This window comes from Taeniopygia guttata, chromosome Z (assembly GCF_048771995.1).
Source record: "Taeniopygia guttata chromosome Z, bTaeGut7.mat, whole genome shotgun sequence".
Taxonomy (NCBI): Eukaryota; Metazoa; Chordata; class Aves; order Passeriformes; family Estrildidae; genus Taeniopygia; species Taeniopygia guttata.
Genome location: NC_133063.1, coordinates 23,390,417 through 23,417,964, shown reverse-complemented (window position 1 = coordinate 23,417,964; position 27,548 = coordinate 23,390,417). Strand labels below are relative to the sequence as shown.

Here is a 27,548-nt window from a genome sequence, read left to right as displayed (position 1 = left end):
TACTAATGTGGTCATACAGTTTAAAGACCTAATGTACTTTGTTCTTTTACTCTGGAGACACATTCTTACTGTCTAAAGACCTAATAATTCATCATCTTGAATTGTCAGTCACCATTTCTATTCTGAGTCTCTGAAAGGCACTTTCAGCCAAAGAACTGATTTTTTACATGGTAAAAGAACTTCAATCTGTCTTTCCTTGAGAAGGTATATAAACAGTACACAGGAATTCAACCTTCTAACTCACCATTCAGCAAGGGTCTCTACTTACTTTTCATCCCAAACTCGATCACCTCTGTGGAAGACAACTAGGTTATTTTCAGGGTCCAGAGCCAACCCAGAAACTTGGCCCAGTTTGAGGTCTAAGCCAGGCCACTCCACAGCCTCTTCTATGTGGAAATCTGACCAAAGAAATAAAATTTTAAAAAGATAAAAAACCAAAAAGATAATAATGTAGCGTATTTATTACAAAAATTCAAATATGGATACTGGCATTTGGTACAGACTATTGTGAATTACATGGACATTTTCTTACATGCAGAATTAATTGAAGTTCAATTCCAAGCACAGTTTTAACACGGTAACGCATGCACAAGCACTGGCAACCTACTCTGTGTAGATGACAGAAATGTCAAAACTGCTTTTGGCTTCATTCTTTTCTCTAACTTATAAGGACACATGTATACATACTCCAGAAGTTTTAGAAGCTCTGTAAATATTTTCTACACTGAAAAATTACAAAAATATACAACTGAAATCAGCAGGAAAATTTAAATATTAACTATCAGTGTTTGACTAAAAATGCATAATAAATACCATGAATCACTAAATGAAATATGTTGAAGGTGAATCATGTTTTCTTTTTTTCCTATTAAAGCTTTTAAGACTAAGAAAAGAAGACTTCTTGTACTTGTCTTAAACTGTAAAATTCAACTAAGGGAGAGAAATTTATTTTCAGAGATTAACATTAAAAGATATAAGTATGGTCTCTTCAATCTCTCTTATGTAAAAGCAGACTGACAAGGATAAAAGGCACAAACTGTTCAATATTTAAAAAGTTGAGGAGAGTTGACTGCAAGGATTAATTTCTCACAGATCACCTACTTAAATACTACTAGAGAGAGATTGCTCTTGTGTAGCTCTGGCAGTGTATTAAGAGACAAATGAACCAGATTATCAAAAATAAAAAATGTAACGGCAAAAGATATCTCACTAATTCTGATAAAATAGAAAGAAAAGAAAAATTCTAAAATTTCTTCTACATATTAGGAAAATCACGACTGCTTCTTTTCAGAAATTGATTTGTTGAGCATAATTCTGGTATTTCTATAATGCATAATTAGCAAGTAGGCACATACAGCCAAACTGAAGGCAAGTAAGAAGCAATTTCTTCGAAGTTATGTGAAACTGGAGCCACTTCACTAATAATCAGTGTGTTTGAAAGCAACCATGCTTTAATTTACAACTTTCAGTTCATCCAGAGTTTTTGAGTTCTGTTCTGATCTTAAACACCAATCACTGGGGTACCATCTAGGCATGTGAAAAAGATTTCCAAATTCACAAAATGCCAAGGCATCCTTCTTTGAAAGAAGGCAGATCACAGACCTTAGAACACAGCACCCAAGGGCTCACCTTCACCTGGAAGTGATTTTCCAATGGAAGGCAAAATTAATGGGAAACAATGTAAAAAATCTTTAAGCCTGTGCAACCCATCTGACCTGATAATACCCTCCCCTTGCATTTCACTTGGAAGAGATACAGTCTAAGGAAGAATAACAGGAATGCAGGGGAAGGAAAATCATTCTCTATAACCTATCCAAGAAATATGAAACCAGTGCTGCAAACCTACTGTAGACTAGGAGGTGTTTTACCTGTTTGGACTGCAATATCATAAGCTAGAGTAGGTGACCCAAAAGAAACCTAAAAGCTATCAGCAACTGCAATGCATCCAGGACAGTAATCAGAAATTTCTAAAATAAGAAATCCTGCCCTGTAGAAATTTTAGCTGAACAAAAGCTGCAGACTAAAGGAAAAGCTGTTTAAAAAAATTATACATATTCATACTTCTGTAGAGCTGAGTTGATCACAGCGGGTGCAGTGCCAGGTTTATTCACAGAAGTTTGGATTTTGGAAGGAATAAGAGAATGAAAATTGAGTGTCTGCCTCCTCACTTGCTCATCCAATATCATTTTATGTTAAACTCCAGAAAGCTTGTCTATGTTTCACGTTACAGAGGCCTCTGAACCATTTTTTAAAAAGCTGGAAAGAATAAAAGGCTAAACATAGGACCTCTATTTTGGCCTCTATCTAGTCTCTCAGAAGACACATACTATAAAATAGAAAATGTTTATACTTAAAGAAATGAAAGATTTCTGACAGATCAAAACAATAAAATGAATGTACAGTGAAATACAATCTAATCACAACCCCTCCAGCCTCACTACAATCTTTAGATTTTATCACATTTTTTCCAAAATTTGTTAATTAGTATTGCATTTTCTTTTTCCTTTGCAAGTCCCTTATACAGGTTTATCTCAAGGCAACTAGTTTTTTACAAAAACTCACTAAATTTAGACTTCCTTTATCGAAGATTTATTACTATTTCCCTACAAGAATAAGTGGTCCATAGAACAGTTTCATATGAGACTAATGAAAATTACTTTCCCCACTGAAGTAATTTATAATTACTTAGAAAAAACAAGATCATCAGTTTTCTTGTGAATGAGATCTCTAAACTAGGTACTAGATCTTCTAGTTTTCAACTTGGAGTAGTTCATTAAAAAAAAAAAAAAGAAAAAAAGGAAGAATTACCTAAATTTAGAACATGCAATTAAGTCTCTAAAGAAATAGAAGATTAAAGCCTTATTTTTTTTGATACACGTGCAATTTAATATCCAGAATTTCCTCGAAGATCATTCTAGCTTTTAACTTTGTGAACTTTAAGTCATGTTGCACTCCCTGCCACCAGAGCACTGATTTAAGTCTTGATAAATTTAATTAAACAATACACAAAGGAGTTTTGAAAATTGGAGAATTACATTATTTGACATATTTAGAGGGTATAATTGTCCTAGTTGCAGTGATATTAAACAACCTGACAGATTATTGACCAGTATAGGTTAACAAGCTAACCACAGTGCAGGAAGAGCAGTAGTGTAAAGTCTGAACATTTATAACACCTTTACTCACTGTATTAGCCATTTGGTATTTCAGGCCAATTACATGTTAAAAATTGAATATTTGCAATACTAAAAATATTAAACTGTTTTAATACAGGTGATTTTTTAACAGTTAAATGATATGAATTTAACAGCAGAGTCTTGCCCTAAGAAAATTGAGAATTTTTTCAATTCAATATGTAAAGGTTTTTACAAAGGGGATAAATTTTTCATTAAATCAAGACAATTTTACTTCTTCACCTGAGGAGGAAAAGTCTCTTATGGAAGATTTTAAATATGTAAATAACTTACCTAATAAGATACTAAATATATGCTTAAATATTTTATTGCTACAAAAGTTCTTTTACCAAAAGATGGTACTGACAGTTTCTGCAGGTCCGGAATTCTGTAATTAAAGGTATTACTAACATAAAAAAAACACCCTCAAAATGCTAATTAAAAAAATGTCAGCTTCCTTTTTTCCTATACTTCAAAATTGCATAATTCGAAAGTTCATTTATTAATTAGTCCCCCACCAACAAATTACCCCCAAATGAATATATGGCTATTGATATGCCCAAGAAAATACTTTCTGTAGCTAGAATTCATGCTATAAGGTATGTAAAACTGAGCCATTTATTCAGCTCACTGACATTCCCTCTTCTGGATCAGTGAAAATAGAAAGGAGTATTCTTCTTTCTTTGTATGCACCACATGTTATTAGTCTAAACTGAACAAACTGTTTTTGCAAAAACGCTATTCACATTACTTTTCTGAAATTTTAATTCCAGCCAGGTTTATGGAATTATTTAGGATTTACACATATGTTAGGCACATAGTAACATTCCACCTGTGTTTTTTGTCCCTATAGCAATAATTTGACAGGCTCTTATTTAAGTGGATCACACAATGCAACATTAGAAAGTCCTCATCTTTGGTTTTCCTTTGAATACAAACCTAGGACTTATAAGCAGAGACAATACATGCTAACATTATGAACTGAAACAAAAATCAAAGGGTTGATTGATGGATGATACATGTATGTGCACAAAAGTACTTGGAAACATCAATCTGGGTGGTTACAACATAAAAGTTGGCATGTGTGACTACAGCTTATGGATACAGATGGCTTTCATGCATGCACATCAGCTTCTTTTATGAGATACTCATCACATGCTGCATTATCTGGCTTTCCACATTAGCAAGTAAGGCTAAGTCAATATCACAGAAACCAAAATGCAAGTAAAACAAACAGTAATTCCATGGTTTCTGCTGTCATAGAAACCTGAAGGGAATGAATTATATTTCTAGCACAATAAAACTGTCTGTACAAGAATATTTGGAGAGTCAAGCCCAATTTGAAATCAATATGCAGAAAATGTTGCTTCTGAAGAATTTTTCAGGATTACTCTTTCTGAATGAGAGAAAAATATCTGATAGAATTATAGTAATAAATTTTATAAAACTGTGTGTCTGATAGAACAAGGTAATCAGCAAACTCATGAAATGTACTGATTATTCCAGCAACCATTTTACCATAGTTATTTGTAATAAATTCTTCTCTTCCTGTGACTACTATATCCTATGTGTACCTTGTTTTAGCATAACCAATATAAAATCATTAAGACAAGGTCTTAAGAGTAGAAAATAATACCATACTGAAGTATTGGTGTTTTGCCATCAGCACACATTCTTTCTTCACACATGGAGGGGGAAAGAACCCCAGTGAAATACCTCTAAATTAGAGAAATACCTCTGAATATTCTTCCAATATTTAGGAAGAACGTCATGTAAAATACTTCCAGGCCACTGAAATTCCCTTCAGATTTTGCTAATGTGGATCACAGCTCTTGCATTGCATTTCATTGTATAAAAACAACCCCAACCCACCTCCTTTATGTTCATTTTCCCAGCCTCCCTCACCATGTTTAGACTGTTGTAAAGAGAAATGTCTGTTCTCTGGCGGCCTCAAGGTAGACTCTAGTCTGTGAAATTTCTGAGTTCTGTCTCTGACAAGAATAGCTTTGTGCCTTTCATCATGATTTGTGATCTCTCTGGCAAGATCCTTTTTTTGGACTACATTAGCAATTTCTGCTACAAGATCTGATTCTGCTTTTTCTGTAGGGTTATGCTTATGCACATGTACAACATCTTCCCTTTCTCCTAGCAGCTTAGAAAGGAGTGAATAGAAATCACCTGCACAGAAAAGAGAAAAGATAAGAGTAAAAGAGAAAATAAACCAATTATAACAGATCGAGTAGTTTTAGAAGGCTTCAGCAAGGTATACTGTAACAAAAGTATTCAAACAGTTATTGACAAAAGTAGCAAAGAGGAACTGTTTCAGCCTCAGGAACTGAACCAGCCAGGTTTCTAGTATGAAAAGATTCAGTCAAATTGTTATTGACTTTAAATTACATACATAGGTGCTCACTTTTACCTGACACTCTGGCATCAAAAAATCATAACCTCTGGAGAGATATTCTTGGGAACAAGGAACAAGAGAAAAAGAGGAAAGGAAAATGAAAGCAAAAGGGAAAGGAGAAAGTGTGCACATCTCAGTAAAAGAATATTTATGATAGAATTGTCTGGATTTGCCAGGCTACTGCAGAGCTATAAATTAAAGAGGGAAATATTCTATAGTTTTATCAAATTTTTCACTTACAAAGACAGTAATATAAAATCATGATACTTTTTAAAACATTTTTTTTAAGTCTGTCATTGTATAAAAAGCTTAAACTGTAAGAATACAGAATTTCCCATTTACAAGCAGATTCCACAGCACCCACTGTAAAAAAAAAAAAAGACATGATCCATTAAATTTGCTTTTATTTATTCAGTCTGGGTTGTACTCCTTCTTTTACTCCAAACAGCAACATTCCTTAGTCATTATATCATCTGGCAATGAGGGAAAACTATATTTTCAGTGTGCTTGCTAGCAATAAAGTTATGACTGCAACTTTCTTAGGCATTCAACAAACATTTCAGTACATTCCAGAACAATAGCTCACAGCAAAAAACCATGAAAACAGAATTGATTAACCAAGTATCTTGGCTGCCTGAAACTATTATCAGTTCCATTAAATGCCACTACATCATTTGAGTGGAAAGAGACATTCAATGTGCTTTGAGTTACTGCAAGTAGGTACCCTTTTATTTCAAACACAAATCACTTGCAATTTAAAAACTATATTATTTTATGACAATATAGGAATATAGGAAATATTTTAGGCTATACAGGAAATTTTTTAGAAACGTTAAACTATAAATAATGAAGCTTCCACACAAACCGAAGAAATAAAAAAGGAAACAAACATCACCCCACCCCACCCCTGAAACAAACAAAAAATCAGAACCCAAAAAAAACCCATTCAAAACCAGAAATCATCATCTGCAGCCTGGGACAGAGGAAATTAAGTCTTTTGAAAATGAACCTTAGAGGATCTGTCATGTTATTAAACAGTCCCTGTTCAATGATTTTGAATAGGATTACCTTTCTTGCCCTTGTAAATGAAACATCCCAGATGTCACAGTCTATCAGAAAATTATTACTCAAGTAATGGCCAATTTCAATGATATTAACAAAGCAAATTAGAGAAGAGACAAAATCATTAAGCTATACAACAAATAGAATTATTTCCTTCCAATGCAATTCTTAAAGCTAGAACACTTCATTATCTTAATACTGTCATTTAACAAGTCCAAGTACTGATTCAAACAAATTCAAACATTTCAAAAGTATATCACAGGAGTTTTGGATACAAACCGTATCTACACTGAGAAAGATTTTTAATTATTAAAGCAACTGGTGCTGAAGCAGAAATGCAGCTGAAATTTCTTTACTAAGGAAACATTTGGTATTAAAATACTCTACACTGCTCTTTTTCTTCCCCAACATTCTGAAAATGAAATGAATGTCATACAAAGCATATGTTTTGGTGTTATCTGTGGCTGGAGACCTATAGAGGACCCATATGCAATCATTTCCAGTGAGAGGTCTGAGTGGTAGAAGCACTGCTCTCCCTAATGTAGCCATGAGAAGTCTCCCTAAACAAACAAGCTTGATGCTATTTTATACTGCAGGCCCTTTTAAAGCAAGTTTAACAACCCTTGCACAGTTCATTCTCTCCTAGTTCTATATCAACTGTCAAATCAGTTGATGATTTGTAATTATTGGCTGCAAAAGGACAACAGCCTACTACAGCTGTTACAAAGGGTTCAGAATTCTAACAGCTTATATGCTCATTCTACTTGAGTGAAGAAGTTTGAGAGCTTCATGCTCCAGCCAAAAGTGCTGAGTTCTATCTCCGGTCTGCAAGTGTTGCTAAAGAATAATTAACCCAGTCTCTAAAATAGATATTGCTTGTTGATAAAAAAAAAAAAAAAAAAAAAACCAAAAAAAAAACAAAACAAAAAAAAAAAAGATTTTTTGTTTACATGTTCTGGTATTAGCTTCTTCAAAAAAACTGTTACAAGATAGGGCTCAATAGAGGACAAGAAGAAAAGAGAGCAGGAGAATTCAACTTAAAAACATGATATGTCCAGGGAGTAATTTTTAGGACAGGATGCTTTCATGAAAAGTCAGTGGTCTTTATGGAAGCTATTAATCAAGGATTCAAGTCTAAGGCAGGGTGATCTGTTTTGGTTTTCTCCTAGAGCTGAGCCAATGACCATAAGATATATGACGAACCTTTGAACACTGGTGTATACAGTGGGGCAGTTTGAGTAAAACAGTCACTACCCATGGGCATACATGAGGTGTTTTCCAAGCTGAGTTGGTCAGAGCTTTCATTAAGCAGGATTTTTGTAACCACAGCAGTTAAAAATATTCAGGAACTGTCTGAATGTACGGAAAAGAGCGTGCATCAGAGAACAGAAGTGGTCAGAAGTGCAGGTGCCATGAAACTGTGATCCGTTCCTTAAATGAATGTGTTTGAGAAAATGAATATGGAATCTCAACACACACAAAGAACAAAAAATATCAAGGAAGTCTACATATGTGACCAGTATCTCTAAAATTCTGGAACAAGCACTAGGCTGAAGTGTCCTGTCAATGTTCTGGCATTTTGACAGAACTCAAAGTATTTAGAAGGCACAAAAGACATTAAAGTGAAGAATTTAATTTTGCTGATTACCCAAGGTCTGCAACCCTACCCGAAATTCCACATTCTGAATGTGCATCTAACTTTTTTTCAGCTTTGCTTGTGATGTCCAGGCAGATTCAAATAATTTGTAAACAGTTTAATTTTAAGAAATAGTTCAAAATTTATTAGACATAACTACCAAAGTGCAGACTCATGTTGATTCTGAGTAAAAGCTGCTCTGTGTAAAGCAATATCCAGCAAACATCAAAGCATGATCTTGTGTTACTAATTTGCAGTGGTCTTGTACCAGCTGGAACAGTTGAAGGTTGTGTTTGCCTGAAGATATTCAGTAGGAAAGGAACACTGGTCAGTGCTTGGTCTTGTTTGTGATGAGACAGCCTGGCCTTTAGAATGCCTGAATATAACTAGACAAAGACATGGGTGAATCAACAACTTGATCTTACCGAAGAAACTGAAATCTAGCAGTGCAGACTCTGAGAAGCTTCCTGATTAGGTCACTTTCAGAAAAGATACTTTTATTTCTTACATGCAAGCTATCAGCAGTTTCCTCTATGGAAAAGATAATTGGCTACAAACACCTGCAGCCTATTCTTTCTGTAAGAAGTGATAGCTGTCAAGACCAACATCTCAAGAGTGAAACAATGCACAAGCATAATCCAGTAAATTTAAAAGTCCTTTGGTGGCTCTATACTATAGAAACTCTTTCACAGAACAATGTTTTGGTTTACAATCATACAAACAAAATCACAACATTGGCAGAGAACATAAATCAAGAGTCAAACAGTAAGGACCAAAACATTCAATTTAAAATGGCTTCTTTCCATGTTTACACAAAAATTATACACTTTTCCTACTTAGATATGCAACTTATACCAATTGCCTTTTTTTCTTTTTTTGCTTAGATCTGATGGCCCTTTTTTTTACTGTGACGAAGATGATTTTCTAAAGATTATGAAAAACCTTATCCTAACCAAAGCAAAGGCTCATCTCTTATTTACAGCTTGGAGCAGCATCATTCAGTGTTGAGAGAGCAAGCAAATCCTCCACTATTCTGAATCTCCCTAATTATAATTTCCTAGCACTATATATCACTCCTAGTATCTTTTAGTAGCATTTTCTTCCAAGGTTTAATTCAATCACTTTCACCTCACTTTTGTACTCTCTTTCAGAGATCTAATACAATCTGAGCCCTCAACATGTTGTCAAAGCCTGAAAACATCTGAAGATTTTCTTGTACGTCTGGCCTTAATCTAAAAATGTCTCAATACTGTCATCCCACATCAATACTGGAACACAAATTTGTCTTCTGTTTCAAGCTTCTCCTCAGGATTTTTAATCACCTACCAAATCAAACTCCCCTCTTTTCTCACAGTCATACAAACTAGCAAGGATAGATTATACAAAACATTTATTTTAGAAAGAAATGCAACCTATGCTGGCATTAAAATTCATCATCTTCTTGGTTGATGCTGCATCCATGGCTTTGCCATATAACATTATCACAAAATCACACTATTGAAAAACTAAAGACCTGCCTGCATGCTGGTTCTCCTTTCCTCTTCCTTGCAACACCTGGCCCACAAGATATTGCAGGCCTCCCTTCACATCTCCCCCTCTTTTTTTTTTTTTTCCCTTAAGGAAACAAAAGAGAGATGGGCAGAAAGCAGAGGAGCTGTATCTCCTTCTTTCACTTAAACCAATCAGAGATTTCTATCCCAGATGCAAAAAGATCTTATTCAATATATTTTTATTGTAACCAGCTTTTCTAAGAAATGCAGAACTTTACAGAAAATACGTAACTCATCACAGACATTTCAGCTTCCCAACCCACAGATTCAGCTACAACCTAGCAAAATATTCCCAGCTGTCTAACAAATACCTTGTGCAAAATACTTCTCTGTGTGTGTGTATGTGTATACGCAGTCAAATGCAAGTATACCATATAACTGAAAATAATTAAAAGATGGGGCAGCATCCAACAGGTAATGCATAGAAGATTTATGTGTAACCTTTATCCAGACCCCATTTTGTACAGAATATGATATTAAACTTTCTTACAAAGAAAGTTCCTCCTAGAGTCAGTGGCCCATAACAACATATGCATATTCAATTTTATTCAAAGATTCCCTTTCCAAAAATTCCTGAAAAAACATTTAAACGGAACAGAAACATTTCTCTTAACATTTTTATTCCATCATCTCTGTTTATGAAACACATGCTTACATTAAAGTACTTCAGCCTGTACTGCGAAATTAAGGTCCATGGTTACTGTTACTTTGTTAGACAAACAGAATGGTTATTTATTTTGTGCATCCTCCTAGAAACTTCTCAGAGTGTGAATTTACAGGGTACTTTGTATCATATTACACACCTTACATTCAAGCCACATTTCCAGTCAGCTTCAGAAGGAGCTCATTATATGAGGACTTAGTTTCAGTTCTTTGCTTTGTATATCCTAAAAGACTGGGGAAAACAGATCTCAACATCAGACTACCTAGCTACCTAGAACCACTCTGCAAAAGTCTAGAGAAAAACACACTGAAATCAGAGGGCATCAAATTGCCTCAGACTACAGAGCCATATTATTTTCTTTCTGTTGTGTACTATTTCTCTCACTACACACATTTTAATCTCTAAAACAGCAAGGTAGAAATGCAATGAGGTGTTTTCTGCTCAACCTATCTCACCACTAGGACAGCAATTGTAATGACTGCAAATGTGAACCTCTGCTTTATAGAAGGTAACATCTGAATGCTTGACTGAAACTGCAATATTACTTTAAACACAGGAGATTTAATGGGATTTCAGTTAACACATTCAGCTGTGAAAAAGGGACCTCACATGAATCTATTTGGGACACTGCAAAAGAAAGGTCTTATGTTCCTTTATAATGAATTTTCCCATTTGAACTCCAAGTAAATTATTATTAAGGAAGTTAGTACTCCAAGTAGTAACTTAGTCTCATGGCAATGAAGAAACAATGAGGGATAAGGGAAAAATTCCCACTGTATTCATAGTACCAACACCAGTGCTGAGAGCAACTGCAACTTCGACTCAATTCAGATTCCATCATCAGAAGCAAAACTGTTACTCTTTTGGTACTAACTCCTAAATTCCCTAAGCCAGAGGGAAGTAAAAATGTACTTTTTAAAATGCTATGGCAAATATAATACCAGAAGTACAGTGACAATCTCAACTCTTTTCTCTCCCATATATGTGGGAAATCTAATTTTTGGTTTATATGCTGCTAGTGAATTTTCAGCTCAAGCCAGTCTTGAATTTTGCTTTAAACCATTTAAACATAATTACATGTAATTATGTTTAATATATGAAATCTATTTTATTATATAAATATAATCAAATCATTGTATTAATTTTAGTGGGAAAATTTTGCCCCTTCTGCTTCAGTTTATGATTATACCTAATACACACAAAATGAGATATCAATTCATTAGCCAGTCAAAACATTAAATACTGGACATCCAATTAACCGTCAGCTGTCTTACACTGTCCTTGTTTTTAAGAAGCTAGTCTCCTATTGTTTATATGCACAAGTTCCTAAAACTTTCAGGTACACAATCAGCAAACCTTCTCAGTAGCAAGGGCTGCTTCACGGCTTGCACACCAAAACAAACCTGAATTACACTACACTGTACTATGCCACAGGAAAGTGATCAACAAGCAGAATGAAACATATTTAGGTATTTTTTCAACAGGTAAAGACAAATGACAGAGATAATGAACGCTAACGAACAAATTAGTTTTGCTGCTCTGTATCTCTTAAGTACAATTTAATCAAACTTCTATTGATGAACAAAAAATAAACATATATATTATTTGTTTTACTGGGGACTTGATGCTTCAACAGGAACAGGAAACTTTCCAATACACGAAATGTCTAAATCAATTGCATTTCCTACAATAATTGACTTCCTATGCAAAGTTAATCTTCACTGCTGTTTCAGAAACTTTATAATGAGGTCAGTTTTATTAAGGTAAGTTCAGTTAAATTTTAACAAAGATTTGGCTTTGTCTTCATGCAGAGTGCTGGTTCACTTTGTGATAGTTACTGCTTATTTCTATATATTTGCATTGTTTATTAATGTGCCTCTGATGAGTGAAGGTGACAAAACTGAAAATTTAATGTAAAAGCAATTAAAACACCTGGATGTACCAATATAAAAAGCATCATCTGTGTGACCAGGAGGTACCTCTACGCTCAGGCAAATATGATACACACATTATTCACTGCAAGATACTTTCATATGGCAGACTTTTTTGTTTTCCCCTTTTGAGGCAAATCCTAAGATTTAAGAGTACTGACAACAAATATTGTCTCTCTGGCCATATCTCTAACCTCCAGGTTAGTAAGTACCTCTGATGCCTTTTCTCTGGTTCTAGAATTATGAGCCAAACACAGTTAAGGGATAAAAAGCTTATCTTGGTATTTAATAAGGATCCTTAGGTGCAATAATACGTCAAGATGGAACATGTCAAAATGCATACACACAGTATATTGCATATATAATTTTACAAACTTTGTAGATTAGTATATTTGACAAAGGTTCCTTAATAAGAATTTTAAATTAATGGTGTGACATTTCTTTATTTTAAAGCATTCTTCCCTACATGGGGCTTGAATCCAGTCTACAAAGTATGTTCTAGAGAGGGTTTTGGTTTCTCAAGAAAGTGTAAGGATTTTCGGCCCCCAGCTGTGAGGCCTTTAGAATGTTTGCAGTTTTTGCCTAGCAAAATATCAGGACTATGCCAAGATATCAAACTTAAAGAATTACAAATACGTATGCTAAGAATACTGAGAATACATAAACGGTATATAAAAAGAAAGGGCAAAAAATCATCATGGCATCACCTCCATGGGAGCACAAAAATTTAATAACTATTTCAGAGTTTACTGAAGTAACAGTGAAGTAACAGTGTTTATTTCAGTTGCCTGAAATTAAGAAGGGGAAAATAAGCTGCTAAAACATAACAAATCACAGAGAAAGAAATCCATGCAAGATAAAACACAGAGTTATTGGAAAATGGTTGATGTGCTTTCTTCAGAGCAAATCAAAGGCTGAATTTACTGAGCAACAGCTCAGCAGCAACAGAACTAATCAAAGACTCAGTTCTGGTGTCTCTGTGCTTTGTAGATAAGGTTATCATACAGAATATGCCAGACCAGGGAAAGCCTTGTGCCTTTTACCTCTGTGAAAGGATGTACTTGTATAGTGACCTCAACCCCAGTGGATGTATGCATGTGCTTCCATGTAAGGTCCACTGCCTCCTCCCTTCAAACTGTAGAATTTTCCTGTCATAATGGTTTTGCTCAAATTTGGTTCCTACTCACTGAAGTTACTTGAGGAGATGGATAAATTCTCAACACCATTGCTTAGAACTGATTTGGACTCCAATTTCTATGTAATTTTTACGGGCACATTTTTCAGACCATTTTCAGCTCCTGGTTTCTCCAGTCTATCTGGGGTGCACTTGTGGAACCAAAACCTACTTTCTAAGCCAGCCATTCAACTTTCCCTCTTTGGAGACAAAAATAAAACCAAACCTGAACTGGTTTTTCCTGTTGTTTTGCTTCAACTGAAGTTAGAGCTGTATCAATATAAAATTGAAGACAGGCTCCTGTAAATGATGGGGAAATTTATCTTAATCTAACAATTACGAACAGGAAATTAAATTCACAGCAACTACTGTGTTTTGGTATTTCACGTCATGAACCCAAGTAATTTCAACTGAACAAAAAATTGTGTGTTTCCATAGAAACAGGTTAGATGAGGATGCATATTAACTAGTGCTCTCAGCAAACCAGACCGCATTGCGGAAACATCTTCAAAATGCATTTCAAAGACAAATGAAAAAGATTTTAGCAGCAGGACCTTCTTCAACACTTTTTTCCAAACACTAATGAATTCAATAAAACATATATATAACAAGAACCTTGATAAAATGCTAATGCACTTATTGGTAACGTAAGGGTAAACCAGATTGTCAGCATGAATTTTGACGTAAATTTGTAAGCAGATAGTTCATTCTGCTCTGAAACAGGATAAAAAAATTGAATTGCTTTTCCTTCTTAAAAAATACATCTTGAATTGAACCAGATAAATATCAGATATGCCACTGTAAATACTGCTTCTGATAGTTCAAAGTTCTTTCATTCAAGACAGTTTCACACTCCAGAAGCTGGTTTTATGTAACTAAAACTTAATTATTTGAGTTAACTCTAAGAAATGGCAGAGTACGTAAAAATCTAACCCCTTTTGGAGATGTTATTAAAAATTCTAAACACTGTTCAATCTTTGCTCTTCTTAAAGGCAAAAGTAGTTGTGCTCTAATTTAATCCTTGAACCTCAATATTGTTCAATGTATGAATCTGTAGCTGATGAGGTCTTCCCCTTAGTCTAAAGAAAAATCCTGATACTGATGCAATTTTTATCTAACAGTATAGGACTCACAAGAACTTAAAAGTAGAGTCTAAGATATTTCTGAAACATAGATAATATTCTGAATATTTCTAAAATCTTTATAGCAGTCATAGACTTTTTTCCCTCCAGCTAAGTACTATAAACATTTCTTTGTGAGTTGTAATGCGTACATATACACAAATATAACAAAAAAATACTCTATTAAACAGCTGCACTTAACTTCAACTCAATATTTGCATGTGCAGCAAAGACTGAAGCATAAGAACATTATTCCCTAATATACACATGGTAATACAAACTGAGAAATCAATGTAGAATTATTAGCAAATAGTTACATACAGAATACATGCACATACAAATAAATCACAACCTTTGTCAGCAAATGAAACAAAGAACAGGAAAACAATATGAGATTAAAATGCACTAATAAATTTTATCTATTAGTAAATTAGGCTAGAGATCGGTGGTAAACTAATTGTTTTTATTATTTCTTATATAGCATGCAACCCTTAGCTTTACAGAACATGACAAATTGTATCAATTAAAGATAAACAGATTAAAAACTTCATAAATCATTAAAAATTAGGATACATTTTATCAGTACTTTACATTAATGAGTCCTTTACTTGAAATAGAAATAAACAAGTACATACCCTGATCCAAAATCTCTGCCTCTTCTTTTTTGGCCTCCTGCAGCAAATAAGTTGCATCATTATCCTTGGTTTCTAAAAAATGGATTTAGGATATGATGTTAGCCTTTGCATGTGAATGAAATTGAGTATCCCTCTACTTTGGAAAAATGCCCTTCAGAAATGAATATTTGGCATTTTTATATACAAACAATAGTTGTATTGAACAACACAGCACTAAAACAACCAGAATAAAAAACCTAAGATTTATATTAGAAGTAGAAATAAATATAGAAATAAAAAATGTACACAGAAATAAGCAAATGCATACCTTGATCCAATTTTTTTTCCTCTTCTTTTTTGTTCTGATGAAGCAAAGAACTTGTATCACTGTCCTTGGCTTCTGAAAAATGGGTTTAGAGTATGATGTTAACCTCTGCATGTGAAGGGAATTAGCACCCTACTGAGGAAAAAATGCCCTTCTGAGACAAATACATGGTATTTTTATCATAGTAGTCATAGCACACAATGCAACAGTAAAAAAAGTGAAATAAAAAACTACAACTTGACTTGCTACACAGACACATCAGATAGATTACCTCTGGATAATACTGTTGCTGCGATTTATATGTCTACAACTGTTCAATGTAAAAATTTGATTCCTCCCATAACATGGCAGTGGGATCTAGAAAACTAGGGCAATGTTATGATTCAATTTTGTAGGAAATAGACAGAAGATAAATATTAAGAAACTGTTAATATAAAATTTGCCATAGAAAAAGAAGCCATGTTTTTACAGGCAACAGCTGTAAAAATATGTTTTAAATTGGAAGACAACATGAGAAAGAAACAGACAAAAGACTATAGCAGACATTTCCACCAAAACCAACAGTAGAATCCCATGATGCTTTATTAATTAGCAATTTGAATTTTATGCAGAACTGCATTACCTCTTTATGAAAATTTTGCATACCGACACAACAGAGAGAAATACATCAATGAGCATAAGATGGCACAAATAAAATGGATTACAAGTGTTTTTCACCTTCATGATGTCCATGCATCATCTTCAGCACATCAGACTTGACTGGAATAGGAATATTTGCCTCCTGTGGAATATTTCTGAACATTTCAGGGTTTGTGTTCTGTGTGCAGGTCATATATGAGACAGCATGCTTAGCTTCCATATAGTACATAATGTAAAAGTTGCACATTTCATCATTGGCAGTACCCCTACACAGTACAGAAAAGATGTGACACTTAGAAAACAATGAGCTGAATAGCTATTATTTAATTAATCCAACTTGTTTAACAGGTTACTAAAATATTGCAATCAAATGTTTAGATGTCCCAAACTAAAGCATGCAATACCTGCATTACACTGAATATGTGCTTCAGACAAAAAACCCCCCACATACCTCAGAACTTCATAGCAATTTGCTTTTAATTTCACAGAAAATTGCATCTTCTATTTAAACTGCTCTTCCTTCTAATTTCTCCAGTATACTCTACACAGTTCTCATTGTGTTATCAACTGGGAACATGTTCTGATTAAATATGACAGAGGTGTATCATTCTATCATTACTAATCACTTACTTTTCTACAAACCTTGGACACATGTAATTTGAAATTGTTGCAAATAATATACATGTTTCATTTCAGCAGCTATTTGACAAATCTTTCCCCTTTCCTTAGCAAATGCATTCATTTACTGTCCAGTAACACTGGCTCTAATACTGTAAAATTTATTTTCGTTACCTATTAAGCTAGTAAGTATCTCTTAAAGAGAAGAGAGCACTATCACCTTGAGAATGACTTGTTTGTAAGCTTCTGTAACAAAAACATGAGTGCAAGGGGAATGATGAAACACTAGAAAAATTTAGCTCTTTGATAAATATTGTGCATGCACTTGAAACAGAAGTGGCCCTTCTCTCCTGCTACATAATCCTATCTTCAATAGAAAAAAGGTTTTTTTTTGAAAAATATTTCTTTGTGAATCAGAGTATATATGGCCTCTTTACAACAGTGGTCTGTTTCTTCCTCTGCCATATAGGTTCATACCTTTTGTTTAGCGCTACAATCCTGATAATTAATAAGCTAGGATTTCTTAATGGAAGTCATATAATATAGGGGTTTACATTAGGATTTTTAATTAGCTTTCACAATTAAACAATGAGCCTACACTCATTAAGAAAACACAGAGGTGTTCTATTAGCTGTTTGCAAAAGACATCAGTGCTGACTTTTCCAGCAGCATTCTGCAGCATTCATTTATTCACCATAGCAACAATAATAACACAAGCCAGAGGGGAGAAAGGGAAAGATGGAAGAAGAGACTGTTTCAAAAGGGGAATTGGTTATTTTTCCATGTGTTGAAGTTTGGCATCCCTTGGAGACTACAAAACTGGGCAAGCTCTGCTTTAGCTTTTAGAAAGCATTAACTTCACTGTTGGACCTCCAATATCCATCACTCTGATTGCTTCCTCTTTAAAACTCCAGCAGAAAACGGGATGTGGAAATTACATAAACTCTGGTTCACCTGACATGCTATTGTGTCTAAGCATTTGTAGTGGTTTAATTTCAGGTGGCAGTTAAGTACTGCCGCTCACTGCCCACACTCCTGCCCCCTCAGTGGGACAAAGCAAAACTTGTGGTAAAAAAAAATAATAACAAATATTAACTATTAATAAACAAATAATACTAAATATGTAGTATACTTTTATGTAATACTAGAAGTGATAATACTAATAAATAACATGGCATGATTCATACAATACCCATTCATATATTATAGTGCAAACAAATAATAATAAATATAGTAAAATAATAATTATAGTAATGACAATTACTGTAATGAAAAGGACAGAGAGAGAGTTTCCCCACTGAAAGAATACTAGTACATTGAAAAAAAATACCAGAGTTTCCTAATACAGTTTCTTAAACTGTAAGGATTATTCAACAAATAGGAGCTACTCTGGGGAAAGTTACAGAAACATAACAGAAATGATTTGAACTTGTGAAAAAAGGTCAGCAGTTAAATTAAGGTTTTATGTTTTTAGTGTCATGGTATTTGTAAAACCCTCTTCTCAACTCATTTTTTTCCAACTGTTACACATCACTATCTTAACTGCCCACTGGAAGGTGATAAATCCATGTTGAATCCTTAACCCTCCACTGAGCTGCATTCTTAGGGTGCTCAATGCATAAAAATCTCTTTTCTTGGAATGCTGCAGCACACACTCTCAGAATCGAGAGATTTCCATACCTTATTTCTGTTTCTCTACATATGCATTAAATTACAGTTCAAAGTGCCAAAGCCAGCTAAAAGAGTATTAATATTATATGTATTCTCACAGGTGTATTTGTCTACTTGATTTTTCAGGGCTGTGTCTGTCACCTGCAGTGGAGTAGCATCAGTGACTAACACAGTTCATATTTTCTTATTTTTTATTATTAGTAGTAATTTCTGGTTTGATTGTTTTTCATAAAAGCCTGTACATTTTTATACTGAAAAAGGGTAATTTCAGTATTTGTCCAGATTTTTTAAGGCTAGATTTTGCAATAGGTCAAAATATCAGAATTTTATAAGCTTCTACACATTTTCCTTTTGAAATAGTGTACAGAATTGTGAAAGTTTATTGTTTTGCTATAAACAGTTAATATTGTCACCTGATAAAAAATATATTTTCTAGAACTGATATTCTGAATCCTTCTCTAACAACAGCCCAACACTTGACTAAGTTGTCTGGCAGTACAGCTTCACTTCAGAAGTCTTCTGAACACTTCAGCAAAGTGAATATTCATGTAAGTAACATCAATGAACACTGCATAGAGTTAAATCTTAAGTAGACCAGACAGCATAACAAAACATTCTGGCAGAAACTGTTTCTTAGAATTACCTTGGAAGAAGACATGAAACAAAAACATTTCTACATATAACCAACACTCTGGTAAAACAGGTTCTGAAATAGAGCGAATAAATAAAATTTACCCTATATGTGTCTCTGTAGTTCTGCCTTCCCCACTGAACACACATCTGGCTGCTAGGATATCATCATAGCTAATGTCTACTGGATATTTCACAGGGTAGAATGCCTGAAAGAAAGGATGATTCACCACAATCAGTGGAAGTGCTTCATTTTCTCTCTGTTAATAGACACTGATGAGAAGGATGGTGCTACATATCTGAAATTACTTTTGCATCATAACCTAATTGTGATAATACTTGGCAATATTCACTTCCAGGAGTAAAACAGCACATAACCAGTGGAAACATCATGATGCAGATCTGTGGACACGTGATTTCCAATTCAGCTTCTCAGTTTGAAACAAAGATAATTAAAATTTACATTCAGAACTCAAAAGAACCCAACCAACCTGTGGTAGTTGCGGACTCTGCCTACCAATCAATGTCCATTGACCATTTCTCACTCTGTATCCACTCACTACTTTACCTATAAGATAGCAATATACAAAAGAAGTGAGATATACTTAAAAATTATGTTGCAGGGGCAACATTTTTCTGTTAGGCATTTGATATTCCTATGTTACTCTTACCTAGTCTGTGTGTGTGAACTCTGTAGGCAAAAAGGTGCATTGGAGACCTTTTGTAATGGCAAGCAATGTCTGCATCAACCACTGTGAAAACACGACAGCAATAAACAATGACAAACAGATCATTTATCAAACAGAGAAAAGTTGAATTACTGTACTTCATTCAGTATGGTTTACAAAAACCATACATACAATGGACAACAAGATGATTTCAAAAGATAATAGATAATATCTTATAATTTAACAGTGTCCATCTCAAAACATCTGCAAAGAAAAACTAATAAAATATAGTCCAGGTTACTTGAAAATTACTTAATCTGCTGACATATATGTAAAATCTCTCTGTCTGAAAGACAGAACTTCTTCCAGTGCATGCTACTACTATTTTACAAAATAAAGTAATATAATTACAGACTATGTTGAGAGTTGCTTAAAATAAACATAGCTACAGTAAATTATCTACTCAGGGGAAAATTAAAATAAACCAATATAATTCTAAACTGATACAATTTAAAATGAAGTCTTGATTATAAAGGCCCAGACCTAATTCAGATTTAGAGAAGAGACTTTGTCACAGAAGTGCAGTACAATGTTCACAGGGTAGTACTTTAATTAGGTGCACTAACAGTACCTAAGGAACAGCCTACAGAAAAATCCTGATGCCTTTCTGAGAGATATTACCACACTTCCTGTTTTAACAAATTTCATGTTCTACTTAAGAGCTGTAAATTTGACTGAACATGAGAAGGAAGTTATCAGTAACTACAGAACTGTGTTTGCCCTTTTCCCTCACCCATCAGTTGAAAAATTAAATTCCTACACTGATCAATTATTCTTGGGGATAGTGGGGGATTAATTTGGTGTGTTTTCACATTGGAGAGCAAAATATTTTTAATTTCAGTTCAAATTTAAAAATGTTGTGGGTTGCTGAATTCACTAAACAGTTGTAGTCAGCTGAGCATTTGACCACCTCATCATATTTACGTAGCCGTAAATGGGACAAATGATGCTCTTGGTTATGTGCTTAAAAATTTGGTATAGCAGAGTACAGTCAGTGTCCAACTTCCTTAAAACAGTATATCCCATGCTAGCCAAAGAAAGGATTTGGGGAGTTTTCAAGCTGAGTTTTAAATAAAATTCAGGATTCTGAACAGAAACAGTTTGGAAACTTTTTATTACAGGTTTGGTTTGGTTTTTTTTTCAGCATTTTGACCTTTTAACCAACTAGGACCTTTATTCCCAACATGGGAATAAAGTTCTTAAATAGCAGCTCCTTACTGGTAGAAATTAATTTTTTAAAGCTGAATTCTTAGTAGAATCACAAAAGTCATGAATGACATATGAAGAAGAGTCCAAAGCAGTTTATGGCTTTTTAGAGGGGAGAGGAGGAATTAGAAAAGAGGTATGGTATTTTTTATAAAATAGAAGCTGAAAATAAATTAAATGAATACTCATTATTATTTGTATATAGTGTTCATACAGCATTGATTGCCTTCACTGATGTAGTCATAGGAAACAGGATACAATCTTAAACATAACTTTTTTCCTCATTTGTTCAATCAGTCAAATAAATAATTTATCTACATATCAGCAAACCACTGTCAAATTTTCTTCCAAAATGCACAAGAATAATAGATGCTGAAATCATATAATCACTTTGTGAAATGATAATTCACCTTTCTTGCCTGGTGGTATGACTGTGTTCACAGACATCATAAGATACATTCCCGCAATCAAGGGCTGCCTGCAAAGGAAAATCCAAGTTCTGGTAAACAAGTCCTCTGTAAAACACAACTGCAAGTGACTTGTTATACGATGCCATTTGATATCACTGATTTCTAAACATTGGATTACATCTGAAACAGGTCTCCTAAAAACGAAGTTGTTTTGCAGCAGATCTCCCCCTCCCTCTCTTTTTTGTTACCATTTCTAAAGCATTTTCTGCGAAGTATGTGAAATAGGACAAAGCTATCATCTGTATAATTGCTATTCTCACCCCAGATTTCTAAACATGAAACTCTTAAACTGTATTAAACCAGTACTAATTTCAGCCGTGTCAAGTTTCTTAGCAGAAATGAAACTTTTTGCCAACAGATGACACAACTTTGTAATTCTTAATATTGTGAAGTACGAATTATTTTTATTTCAAATGTTTCCAATGGAACCCACAATTTCTATTCCAATAAAAAATAGGTGAGAATTTTTAAAAATACTCACTTTTGATGTGTCAGATGCAAAGTTACACCAGAGCAGTCCTTGTGTTTATCTGTACAAATTGTGAAAGTTTCATCATTAGCAACTGAATCCCTGCAAATTACTACATATTAATAAGATTTTTCTGCTGTGTAAAAAGTAACAGAAAACTGAACAAGTTTTAATCTTACTGTGTGCAGTAAAATTGCTATACTGTGGAAATACTACTGAAATTCGCACCAACCTGATCATCTCAGTACTGCATTTGTAGAAATCCTAATACAAAGAAAAACTTTGGTGGATGAAAACTACAGGACTAGAAAATTTAGATCTTTATGAGCTAGTATCTTGTAAATGAAATAGTATCATGTTTAGAACAGTAGAAAAAGTAGTTTTGTTTCAAACAAATTTATATTTTGATCAAAGTTATAAAAATTAAAGGTTTGTGAAAAGCAGTAATTTCAGACACTAATAATGCAGCTGCCAGAAATCCTCGTAATGAAAGTCAGCAGGTGAGCTGGATAGTCCAATACAGACAGCAATTCTACTTAAAACTGGATATCCTAGAAGGTGAGTAAAAATAGCTAATTCATTTCTCAGTGTACTGTATCATCATTAGCTGATGCCAAACATATCAATGTTTGACATTTTAGTTTAAAGATCCAGACACCTTGACAGTTACTAAATTATAGTTGGCCATCTGGGAGATCAATCTTTGCTCTTTTTTAAGCCAGTTTCTTTTTTTTTATTTTTATACAATAATAGCTGTAGTTAGAAGATGGATCTAACTCCAAAGTAAGTAAACAGAACATTCTGAAAAAAATATTATCCAACACTATATGTTTCAGGTAAGAGATCAGAGTATCTATGGTAACAAGTGGTAATTTTGGAGAATTTTTCCTCCCATAAATAGCCAGATTCTAAACTGAAGAAGTAATGCATTTGAACAGAAAAACGTATAATGGCCAAACTGGGACAACACATGGAAACAAATTAAAAATGGTCAGTTCAGTTTTTCACACATTAGCTATTTCAGTCATCCCATATGTCACTATTAAGGAATAATACTCAAGTTTGCTTTTCCCCATCACTCATAGTAGAATTTACAAGAATTTGCTTTTACTATGTTCACAAAATAGATCTATGAATTAACGTATGTGTTATTCAATTGAAATAGCTCCTAACGCAATTTCACTGCATTGCCATAATGCTCATTATCCTGGCATCTACAAATTCTTAGTTACTCCAGCTCTGCACATCCCAACAAACACTTTTGGATTTAAAAATCTGAATCACTATACCACAGTTACACCTTTACAAATAGCAATAAAATAAGCTAAGTCTTTATTGTACACAGAAAAGAAAAATAAGAACAGTAGTTCTTTCACCATGATTACTTACAAGAATCAAGACTACCAAATCAAGAATCGAAAAGTACCAAAAAGACTAAGCTATTAGGACAAAAGAAGGGGTATGGTAAGAAAACATTCAAGAGAAAAAGAAACTAAACTCCTTTTCAATGGTTTTAGAATAAGGTCAGGATATGTATACCCTGTTCATCCCCTTCCCTGCAAGCAGCTTCACTTATAATCCCAATACCTGCATGTTTGCTACAAATGTCTTTGTAAAGTCTCTTCTGTCCCACTCTCCTAATTTTAAAAATCTTATTTATATAACAGAGGTAATACTCCAGAAATCAGTTTTTATAAGTCTAATATTGTTAGAACTCTGCATTACATGAATTTCAATGGAAATTGGAAAATGCTTGCTTCCTCTTAGAATATTATTACTAAAGTAATAAAATTTAAATTTTTAAAATGCAGTCAGTCATGTTGAGTCTCTTGGTTTTGGAATTTTAGTTGAAAAACATCACCATTCTATCTTTTGAAAACAGCTGCCCAAGCTATCAAACTAATTTTATATTTGAAAAATTTAGTCCTTACTAGGCCATAGTCATAAAAGTAGCACTATAAAAGGAGGGGAAAAAACCCCTTGAATATTATTTCTGTTCGGTAATATTAAAGTATTTTGACACAATTTGACTTTCCAGAGCATAGAAAAAGTGCTGATGGCATTTTCATCTAAAGAGAGCAATTTCAAAATGAACTGAAGATAGCTGTAAAGTTGCTACTAATTATTGCAACTGCTACTATATAAGGCAATCATCTAAATCAGTATCAGGAGAAGCACAAATTAACTTCCGGCACAGGTATCTGATCTGCAATGCTGTGTTGAGAATAAAATAATGGATGGATACATTAGTCTAAACCTTTCAGGAATTCCTATGGCGCTTTATAATTCTGTTTGTAGTAATATTTAGCCATAACTAAACGAAATGTTTTTTTAACTACAGAGGGATGCTGGAACTGATGTTTCCCTGCTTCTTCCTCCTTCAGTTCACCTCTTTGAAACACTCAAAACTCTGAACACTTCACCAAAGAAGGCTGACAAGTTGTGTTCTGCCTTTTGTGCTCTGTGCAAGTATAACACAATCATATTAAATATTCCCTGCCTTTATTTACCCATATCAAACAAAGCCAATGGTGCATGTTACACTGGCTTCAGATTTTAAGGATATAATGTTTAAAAACTGTGCATGACAACATTGCAACAGTCATTCAAAGTTTAACTGCCAATAAATGTTTAAATGTTTTCTAGGAGAAATATCTCAAATACTAGAAATACTCAATAGTTTTTCAAATTAAATACTCACACCTGATGTGAAGGCAAATCCTAAAAAGAAACACTCTCCTTCTGTAAGCTGATTTTAGTAAGACCTCTGAAGCAAGCCTGACAGGCTTTCTGCTAATCTCTCTATCCAGATCTACAGTCCTGAACTCTTCAATTACATGCATGATAATCTGCCACAGACATTGAGCCTTCTAGGACTTCCTAGATACTTAAATTTTTATGGGTTTTTTACTCATAAAAACAAACACTCTTCAAAACCTACTTTCTTTGCACTCTGAGTATGGGGATAATAAATTATTGAACACTCTGCTCAAACTATTTATTCAGCTTTTTCACTGCTCTGTTTCTAGTATTTAATAGGAACAGTTAACACTCATTCATGGTGACTAGAAAACATACAAGCTTCCACTGCACAGAGTGGCACTTTTTATGAAGCTCCAAACCCCTTGTTATTTCAAAGTCAACCCTTGATTTGCACCAGAATCTCCACCTATTGTCTCAGAATTGGCTTTGATTCATTAAAGGTGAGAAGTAGCCTAGCCTCAAAGGTGACCACAATCTCCAATCAAGGCAATTCCAAAGCTAATGCCCATGGGGAAGTAATTTTGTACAAGTTATATTTATTGAGCAAACACACGCAGCACAAGAAATGAACTTGAGGTCCTAGTAAAGAATGAGACAAATAATACTGCATTTAATATTGGTATCTAATAGTTGATACATAAAACTACCTTTATTTGGTTTTTTAATGTAAGTCAAGGTGCTGGTACTTGCTGATCTGTTCACTCATCCAATATCAATTCAGCAAAATTTATTTTTAAAAGTCTAGTATGAAATCTGGAAGGAAACTCCCCAGTGACATTTTCACAACTTACTTTCCAGACAGAAAGGAGACAATTGTTGATCCTGGTTCAATATTAATTTTTTAACAGATGACGACCTCATAAAGGTCACAGATGACTGATTTGCTAAAAGAATATAAAAATATATCATAGCCACGAATCTCTGTGAATATGAAAAGCTAAATTTATACAAGACACTGGCATATTCAAGAGAATGTGAAAGAGAAGCACACCAAATCTAATGTTCAGAATAATATTCAGAGTAATGTTCAAACTTCCATATACAACTAACATTCTTATGAGAAAACAGATCTTTTTAAGACATCTACTAGCTTGGTGGCCAAAACTAATTACTCTCCCCAAGCAAAAAAAACAAATCCTAAGAAAACACTAAGAACCATACACCCTACTGAGAAATTATATATTATTATATGCAATGTGGGTAACATAATTCTTGCATAGAGTGATACTAGGGAGAAATAAATCTACTCTCAGTGAAAAGATGGGGGTTAAAAGAAGAAGCCAAGAATTCAAGAATACATTGTTCACTGTGCAAGAAAAGAGAGAGAACAAGAAAGGGAATGAAAAAAAAGCTAAAGCTGAACAAAGATGAAAGACATCCTCATAAATTTGCTCCAAATATATTGACAAAAAATTATAAGTTGCTTCAAACAATGCAATGGATACAAAACACATACAAAATGTTCAACACATACAGAATGGCAATGTGAAAACCTTCCATTTCAGAATAGCTAAAAGACCTTATCAGGTCTAAATAAGGTCTAATAAGGTCTAAAGACCTCCTAAACACTTTGATTCTTGGGGATAACAATTATATTCTTACATGTGCTGGAAAGGACTAAGATAATAATATGGCAGATTAGAAACAACATTAGTCTGTGTTATACAAAGGGAAGGAAAAAGAAAAAAACATTCTAGGCATTAGAAAAATACAGTATTTTTTAAAACTCAGATTTAAAGGTGCTTATATAGAATAATAAAATAAGACCAGGATTACAACTACACTGCATATCCCTATAGCCCAAGTTCAAAGCTGACTGGGTCCCTTTACAGATCTAAAGATTTACTTTAATTTGAATCTGAGCTCAAAACACTTATGACTATATAAAAAGGCAGACAAAATTTCTGACAATTTTTTACTTGTTTACTTGTATCCACTATCTAGGCATAATTCCACAATATTTTCTGCTTTTACAATATAAAAAGTAAAGAAAATGAAATCGAGAAATCAATCAATATTTTTCTAAGATAGCTGTTCACATATTTTTTTGTCGAATGTATTTTTGGTTCTCCAGACTAAATCTTAATCTGTTTACTTTAGACAAGGTACAATAAGTTTTATTCTGTTATCTGAGAGTAAAGTGCATATCTAAATATGAATTCTTAGCTCAAAATTATAGGTAAGAAGGGATGGAAAGGATAATTATTCTATCTAATAAAATGCCCTAAACCTTCATAGTAGTGTTCAAAGATACTCAATGCGGAATTTTCAACTAGCTTCACAAGTGTTTTTAAATTTCAGGAATACCCTAAGGGGATTTTTCTTGTAATTACATGTCTGTTGATAACTACAGGCATAAGAATAGAGTCAAAGCATAAGAATACAGTCACTGAAGGTTGTATGTAAGCACATGCACTTGTTGCAATTCAGAACAGAGGATAAATGATGAAAAGTGGTCAGTTAACTTGCTATGCTTTCAGTAGTACATCAAGGATTCCAAAGCATTGTTCAGAGTTTACTATTGTGACTTACAAGTAATTACAAATATAAAATATTTGACTTTATATAGTAGTTATTTATGTATTAGCACCCAATTTTACTTCCCATCAGTTCTGGAGGGAGAAAATGCTGTACATAAAATCATCTACTCTCGTATTCAACTCTTCTAAAAAGAATATTTTTCATCTAATTTAATTAACC

The 27,548-nt window shown here is 33.8% G+C and overlaps 1 protein-coding gene across 13 annotated transcripts in view; it reads right to left on the bottom strand.

Moving 5' to 3' along the window:
• Positions 1-27,548, bottom strand: part of PAM (peptidylglycine alpha-amidating monooxygenase) — a 60,399-nt gene that overhangs the window by 15,365 nt on the left and 17,486 nt on the right. For 7 of the 13 annotated variants that reach the window (XM_072922156.1, XM_072922160.1, XM_072922157.1 and 4 more), the window contains exons 7-16: positions 22,098-22,146; positions 21,557-21,624; positions 19,884-19,964; positions 19,704-19,780; positions 19,318-19,421; positions 16,372-16,559; positions 15,658-15,729; positions 15,351-15,422; positions 5,046-5,351; positions 269-398 (exon numbers count right to left, since the gene is read on the bottom strand). In XM_072922156.1, the coding sequence (XP_072778257.1) occupies positions 269-398; positions 5,046-5,351; positions 15,351-15,422; positions 15,658-15,729; positions 16,372-16,559; positions 19,318-19,421; positions 19,704-19,780; positions 19,884-19,964; positions 21,557-21,624; positions 22,098-22,146 (1,147 nt within the window). The remainder of the gene's footprint in view (positions 1-268; positions 399-5,045; positions 5,352-15,350; positions 15,423-15,657; positions 15,730-16,371; positions 16,560-19,317; positions 19,422-19,703; positions 19,781-19,883; positions 19,965-21,556; positions 21,625-22,097; positions 22,147-27,548) is intronic. The other 6 variants (XM_072922164.1, XM_072922165.1, XM_072922168.1 and 3 more) reach the window with 2 other exon arrangements.